Source organism: Oratosquilla oratoria, chromosome 7 (genome assembly GCF_046742065.1).
Source record: "Oratosquilla oratoria isolate Oo_2021 chromosome 7, ASM4674206v1, whole genome shotgun sequence".
NCBI lineage: Eukaryota > Metazoa > Arthropoda > Malacostraca > Stomatopoda > Squillidae > Oratosquilla > Oratosquilla oratoria.
Genome location: NC_134783.1, coordinates 85,136,784 through 85,144,331, shown reverse-complemented (window position 1 = coordinate 85,144,331; position 7,548 = coordinate 85,136,784). Strand labels below are relative to the sequence as shown.

At 38.8% G+C, this 7,548-nt stretch overlaps 1 protein-coding gene across 2 annotated transcripts in view; it reads right to left on the bottom strand.

The window, feature by feature from the left end:
• Positions 1-1,567: 1,567 nt before the first annotated feature.
• The window catches only part of LOC143027251 (AH receptor-interacting protein), a 53,428-nt gene continuing 47,447 nt past the window's right edge, over positions 1,568-7,548 (bottom strand). For both annotated transcript variants that reach the window (XM_076188548.1, XM_076188547.1), the window contains exon 6: positions 1,568-5,119. In XM_076188548.1, coding sequence (XP_076044663.1) covers positions 4,917-5,119 — 203 coding nt within the window. In that variant the 3' untranslated portion in view covers positions 1,568-4,916. The remainder of the gene's footprint in view (positions 5,120-7,548) is intronic.

Genomic DNA, 7,548 nt, shown 5'->3' with positions numbered 1-7,548 from the left:
GTCTGAAGTTAGTAGGATCTTCCCTATTTCCTCCTTTATGTATTGGTACTATGTTTGCATCTTTCCAATCTTGTGGTACCTTTCCCTCTTTGAGTGAGAAGTCTATTATCTTGTATAGTTTGTCTGTCAGTTCATATATACACTCTTTTAGTATACAATTTGCAATTCCATCTGGTCCGTGTGACTTTCTGACATCTAGGCTTCTTATTTAATCTCTTATTTAAATTTGTGTTATTTTTATTTCTTTCATCATGGGTGATCTTTCTTGTTGTCCATCCCAGAATTGTGAGCTCTCAATTGTAAAAACAGACCTGAAATGTTTGATCATAACTTCTGCCATCTCTGTGTCATCTATGTATTCTTTATCTCCTTCATACAGTTTTACTATATCATGCTTATCCTTTAGTTTGTCATTTATATATCTGTAAGAGTTTTGGTTGATCCTTACATTTGTCTATGATATTTATTTCATATTCCCTTTTTTCTTTCCTGCGTATATTTACATATTCATTCCAAAGTTTAGTGTATGTTTGCCATTTAGATGTTTTTCTGTCTTTTTTCCATTTTTTCCAGGCTTTGTCTCTCCTGGCTTTAGCCTCACTGCATCTTTTGTTGAACCAACATTTTATATAAATCTCTTTTTGTTTCTTTTTTGGTACATATTTGTCAATTCCTTCTTTGTACTTTTCTTTGAATATGTTCCATTTGTCTTCTATCTGTGTTTCCTCTTTAGAGAACTTATCTCAATTTGTGTTTTGGAAAAATTTCCTTAGTTTTACAAAGTCCATTTTGTTGTACATAAATCTTCCTTCTCTATGTTTATCATTCCTATTTATGTTGTTCTGTTCTTTTAATTCAAACTCTATTAGTATATGGTCACTTTTTCCAATTGGTGTTTTATACTCCATTTTGTTCACAATATCTGGTTCAGAAGTTGATATTAAGTCTAGTTTCGATGGTTCCTCATTGTTTCTATATCTATCATTTTCCTTAACCCATTGCGTTAGGGTGTATTCGATGGTCATATTGCTCCAAAGTTTATCTCCCCTTTTAACTATCATTTCTTCCCAAATTATGTCTTTTGCATTGAAATCGCCCATGATTACTATGTTTCCACCCTCTTTCAGTAACTCGTTTAGCAACCTTCATTGTTTCTTCCAATAAGTTGGAATGTTTGCTGTCCGACCACGCATGGGTTTTTGGTGGTGCATACACTGCTACAAATTTTCTGCTTTTCATCTTTTTATTTGCAATTTTAATCATAATTACTTCTACATTGTCTTGGCCTTTAATAATCTTTGTCACATTTAAATATTTTTTTGGTCAATATCATGACACCTCCTCCTTACTTTTCAGTTCTATTTTTTGCCCAGTGGTTATATAGACCATATCCCACTATGTTTGTTGATAACAGTCCTTTCAATTTTGTCTCTACTATGCCCATGATATCAGGTTTTCCTGTTTCTAGATAATCATTTAGTTAGTTGATTCTGGAATACTGTGCACTTACCTGTACTAGGAACAGCCCTACGTATGATCTTCCATACATCATAAATACACCTTTGAGTTGGTTTGAAATTTCTTTAATTAAATAAATACATAATATATTGCTACTTAATTACTCATTGCTAATAGTTTAAAACAATCACATTTTGAAAACTGCCCAATGTTTCAGCAAATTCAGTGTTTTGGCACCTATTTGGTCCAGAAAGTGCTGAAAGACAGAACTTCTATGGTACTTCTATTCTTCATGAATGCCTTCCTCAATTTCCATTACTTGTACATTTTCTTATTTTCTTTTAGTTTCAACATTTTTTTTCTTTTTCTGTTCTTGCTGGTACATGGTCCTCTTTCCATTCTACCACAATAACAGAATTATCTTTATCTACTACCACTCTCACCAGCATTCTATGGTATTAAGTACCTTTATGTCTTTTTCCATGTCTTCCAATCCTCTCCCCTTTGCTGTTCCAAGAAACATATTAAGATCAGTAGCAAAAAGAAACTAATTTGAGTTTACAAAGAACTCAAAAGAACCACAGTTAACTATGTCTCACAGCATGATTCCCAACAATCAGCAAAACAAAGACACCCTATTCACTATACAAAACAAAGCATTATAAATAATAACATAATGCAATAAAGCCACCCAAATGAAACATCTACATAGAAGCCAAAATCCTCTCCATGGAGCAGTGTATGAAAATGACTGGCACACAGTTCTATGCAAAACCCCTTAACCTCTTGAATACGATGATGCCTATGTATGTGCGGCATATATGAGGATGCTGGCATCAGCTTCCTGATTATGTTTATTTTGTAGTTGAAGCTGAGCGACCCCCGTGTTCTGTGAACAGGGCTTGGTCATATTTTCTGTGATGTTATATTTATTCTGGGTGAAAGAGAACAAGTATAACAGCAGTAACTTTATATTTTGTAATACACATATTGTGATGCATCACTGCACATCAGTATTGAAGAGGTTAATCTCATTCATTCTTCCCAGCCCCCAGCACATAATGCAAGTACAGCTAATTAGATGGAAAGATGGAGAAATGGAGAGATGAAGAGGGAGAGGGAGAGAGAGAGAGAGAGAGAGAGAGAGAGAGAGAGAGAGAGAGAGGAGAGAAAGGAAAGAGAAAGGAGAGAGAAGAGAGAGAGAGAGAAAGGAAAGGAGAGAGAAAAGAGAAAGGAGAGAGAAAAGAGAAAGGAGAGAGAAAAGAGAAAGGAGTAAGAAGAGAGAAAGGAATGAGAAGAAAGGAGAGAGAAGAGAGAAAGGAGAGAAAAGTGAGAAAGGAGAGAGAAAAGAGAAAGGAGTGTGTGAGGAGAGAGAAAGGAGTGAGAAGAGAGAGAGGAGAGAATTTTATATTATGTATATAATGTTGCAGCACACTCAAACATTTAGAATGCCACCTCTTAACACTCAGGTCACAATGCAAGCACTCCAAGAGTCAGCTAGTCTCTTGCCCCAAGTTTCTTGCAAAAGACTCACAACTGTCAAGTAACCAGTATTGGCCAGTGGTCACTCAGGAAAGAATTACTGTGTTGTTGTTTAGGGATTGTTAGTGTGGTGAATTTGTCCAATTCTATGATTAGTTCTTTTAATGAACTAACAATAAGACAATATTGTCTGTCAATAGTTCCCTACATTGTTTAAGTATCCTGTCAGTTCCTGATTTTTTTTTTTTCACATTCAATGATTCCAAAAGATTGAGCAATTCACTTACATTTATATTTACATTTTTTAAACCCAAATTATTGCTCACTTTGTGTTCCTTTATGAGTGATAAGTAGGCATCAATGTAAGCACATGTACTGTAAAATTTTCATTTCTATCTGAAGTTTTAAATGAATTACTTTTCACAATATTTTGGGATGGCTGTGTACAAAACATACGGAAACTAGGGAAAATGTATAGCCATATTCTATATATCTATATATATACCAAAGGCTTCTTTCCCCTTATAAATGAGGCTGGCAAGTCAAAGGCACACATTCATTCCCAACCATTCCACCATCCTTGTTTCCCTCTCATCTTAGTTTCTCATGGATGAAGTGTCATCCCTGTCTCCTGCCTACTGCCCAAGTCAGAAACAATGCAGCAAGACATAGCACATCTACAACAAGGCCACTTCACTTAATTGGTGATCACCTCTCTCTGTCCCCTCATGCAGAAAATACAGAAAATGGAAAAGAATCTCTTTGGGCTGTGTCAAAATATCATCCACACACAACCACCCACCACTTCCCACCCTCCCTTTCTTGTCTGACAGACTAAGAAAAGAATGAGAACAGGGAGAATATCCTTTCCTGCTACATCAAAGTATCATCTAAATACAACCATTTTCCACTCACCCCTATCCCCTTCCTTGCTAAACAGACATTCCCCTCTTGCTTAAAACCCCTTTCATCCCATCCATTTCATCACTTCATCCACCTCTTTTGCTAATCTTTCTTCACTCATTTTTTTCCATGTGTCAAAACCATCCCGATGAGCTTTCATTAGCCCTATCTGTTATCTCTTTTCCACCCCCCCCCAAAAAAAAAAAAAAAAAAAAAAAAAATCTCAGACACTATCTCAAACATATTTAAACTTTTCCTTTCTGTTTCTTAAATTCCTAGTCTCTGCCCCATACAGTGTCATTAGCATAATGACCCCTTCATACAATCTTCTCTTTGCATCCATTCCCAGATTATTTTTCATGACACTTTTCAATCCCCCAAGACATTTACTTGCTTCTCTCTATCTGCAATCTAATTCCACCCCTACTCCTCCATTTCCTGCCACATGTGACCTCAAATACTTAAAACTGTCCACTTTCTCCAGCCTATAAGCATACTAGTACTAAAAGAATTAGACACATAATCTGGTTACTTACCAATATTTATTAGCTAAATAATGTGTTACTAAAGCCTGTTGTCAATTGTTAATTCAAAGCAAAAAACACGTATACTTTGTGTCTTCAAATATGATATTATGATGATGGCTGCCAATATAAAAATGTAAGGATGTTGTGAATAACAAGTGCAGATATGAATTGGGCATCATGCAGAAAAAGTGACTAATGTATCCTGAGCTACATGGACGTCATGAGCCCATTGTACATAAATGACAATTCTCTACACAAGGAAATCCATTATAGAAAAGAATAAGAAATAAATAAATGAAATAAATAGCTTGCAACTAAAGTTATGTCTTCACCTTCTTATATCTTAAATACATGTTGACATGATCCACAAATATGACTAACAAAGGAATTCATGGATACAATATCTGATTAAAATTAGAAGTAAAATGCTGGTAAGTAGTGCCTATGGAATTCATGAAAATCTTATTTGTTATCTCATGACATTAAATATACAGGCACTGTGGAAAATATATAATAGGCATAGACAATAGGATTGTGGCCCAGTCTTCAGGAAAACAGTTTGCTGAATTTATCTTTATCCTCAGAATCCTTTTTCTTTTCCATATATTGTAATTCATCCAAGAGTTTCTTACAGGCTGGGGCAAGACTAGGGTCACACCTGGCTGCCTTTTCCAGGTCTTCTCGAGCTTCTTTGGGACTCCATACATTGATGTAAGCACGACCTCGCCGGTATAATGCTTTCACATTCTCTGGTTAAAGATGAATAAAACCACAAATAAATATTAATTTTACAAATGCATATCAATATTGAGACAACATACATATACCAAATGCTTTTCCCCCTTTACAAGGGAGGTAGCCAAAAAATAAAGGTATAAAATCCACTGCCACCCATTCCATCCCTGCATACTCCATTCCCATCCACCCCTCTTCCTCCCTCTTATCATGGCTCTCATTGGATGATGGGTCATCCCTGTATCTCACCCACTACCCTGGGTCAGAAGCAGTGTTGCAAGACACAGCACATCCACAGCAAGGCTGTTTCATTAAATTGGTGACCCCCTCCCTCTCCATCCCTTCATGCAGAAATGGAGATGGGAAGAAATCCCTTTGGGCTGCATCAATTTATTTTTCACACACATTCCTTCACCCATCCCCCACCCATTTCCTTTCATGCATCACAGTGTCATCCATACACAACCATTCTCCATTCACCCCTACCTTCTATCTTCTCCCATCCTTCCTCAACAGACATTCCCCTCTTTCCCAATGCCCCTTTTACCCTATCCATCCATCTCATCCTTGGTCACCCTCCATGTTCACTCCTACCTCTGCTTTCCACACATCTTTTATTAATCTTTCTTCACTCATTCTTTCCATGTGTCCAAACCATCCCAGTACTCTTTCAACTCTATCTCCCAACTCCCTTTCCACCACTGTTCTCCTCCTCACCTCCTTGTTTCTCATTCTATTCAGCCTAGTAACCCCTACCATACTTCTCGGGCACCTTATCTCAAACATATTCAAACTCCTCTCTCCCTCTCTTATGTTCCATGTTTCTGCCCCATATAGTGCTGTTGGCACAATCACTCCTTCATACAATCTCCTCTAGGCATCCATTCCCAAATGTTTATTTCTCATTACACTTTTTAATCCCCGAAGGCATTTACTCGCTTCTCTCAATCTACATACTACCTCCACCTCCACTCCTCCCTTTCCTGCCACATTCACATTCAAGTATTTAAAACCATCCACTTCCTCCAGTCTCTCTCCCTTACACTCACTTCTAGTCTGCTGCCCCTTTCTCCCTTTGTACATCTCATCACTTTACTTTTACCCACATTCATCTTCAACTTCCTTCTTTCCGCCTTCCCAAACAATGTCACTAACTTCCTCAATCCCTCCTCTGAACCTGCTACAAGCAGAGTGTCACCTCCTGGATGATGGGTCATCCCTGCATCTTGTCCACTGCCCTGGGTCAGAGGCAATGTCGCAAGACACAACACATCCACAGCAAGGCCGCTTCATTAAATCGGCAACCCCCTCTCTCTGTCCCCTTATGTAGAAAAGAAGGGGAGAAATCCCTTCGGGCCGTGTCAAATTTTTCTCACACATACTACCTAACCCCCCCCCCCCCACTCCACCTCATGCACCACAACATTATCCACACGCAACCATCTTCCATTCACTCCTGTCTTCTGTCCTTCCTCAACAGACATTCCCCTCTTCCCCAAAGCCCCCTTCACCCCATCCATCCATCTCATCCTAGGACACCCCCTCCCTCGTGTTCACTCCCACCACATTTGCCTTCCATACCTCTTTTACTAGTCTTTCTTCATTCATTCTTTCCATGTGTCCAAACCATCACAATACTCTTTCATCCACCCTATCTCCCAGCTCCCTTACCACCCCTGTTCTCCTCCTCACCTCCTAATTTTTCACACTATCCAGCCTAGTAACCCCCATCATACTTCTCAGACACCTCATCTCAAACACATTCAAACTCCTCTCTTCCTCTCTTATGTTCCATGTTTCTGCCCCATATAGTGCTGTTGGCTCAATCACTCCTTCATACAATCTCCTCTTAGCATCCATTCCCAAATGTCTATTTCTTATTGCACTTTTTAATCCACCAAGGCATTTACTTGCTTCTCTCAATCTACATTCTACCTCCACCTCCACTCCCTTTCCTGCCACATTCGCACCCAAGAATCTAAAACTATCCACTTCCTCCAATTGCTCTCCTTTAATGCTCACTTCCAGTCTGCTGCCACTTTCACCCCTTGCACATCTCATCACCTTACTTTTAACCACATTTATCTTCAACTTTCTTCTTTCACACACTCTCCCAAACTCTATCACCAACTTCCTCAGTCCCTCCTCTAATCCTGCTACAAGCGCAGTGTCGTATGCAAACAACAGCTGGCTCACCTCCCACTTTTCTCCATTTTGTTTAACCATCTCCAATCCCTGACCCAGTACCCTAGCATTCACCTCTTGCACCACCCCATCCATGTATAAGTTGAACAGCCAGGGCAATATAACACATCCCTGACGAAGTCCCACCTTTACCTCGAACCACTCACTCTCTCCATTTCTAATCCTGACACATGCTCTACTACTCTCATAAAAACTCCTGACAGCTCCTAAAAGCTTTCATCCTATCCCGTATATCTGC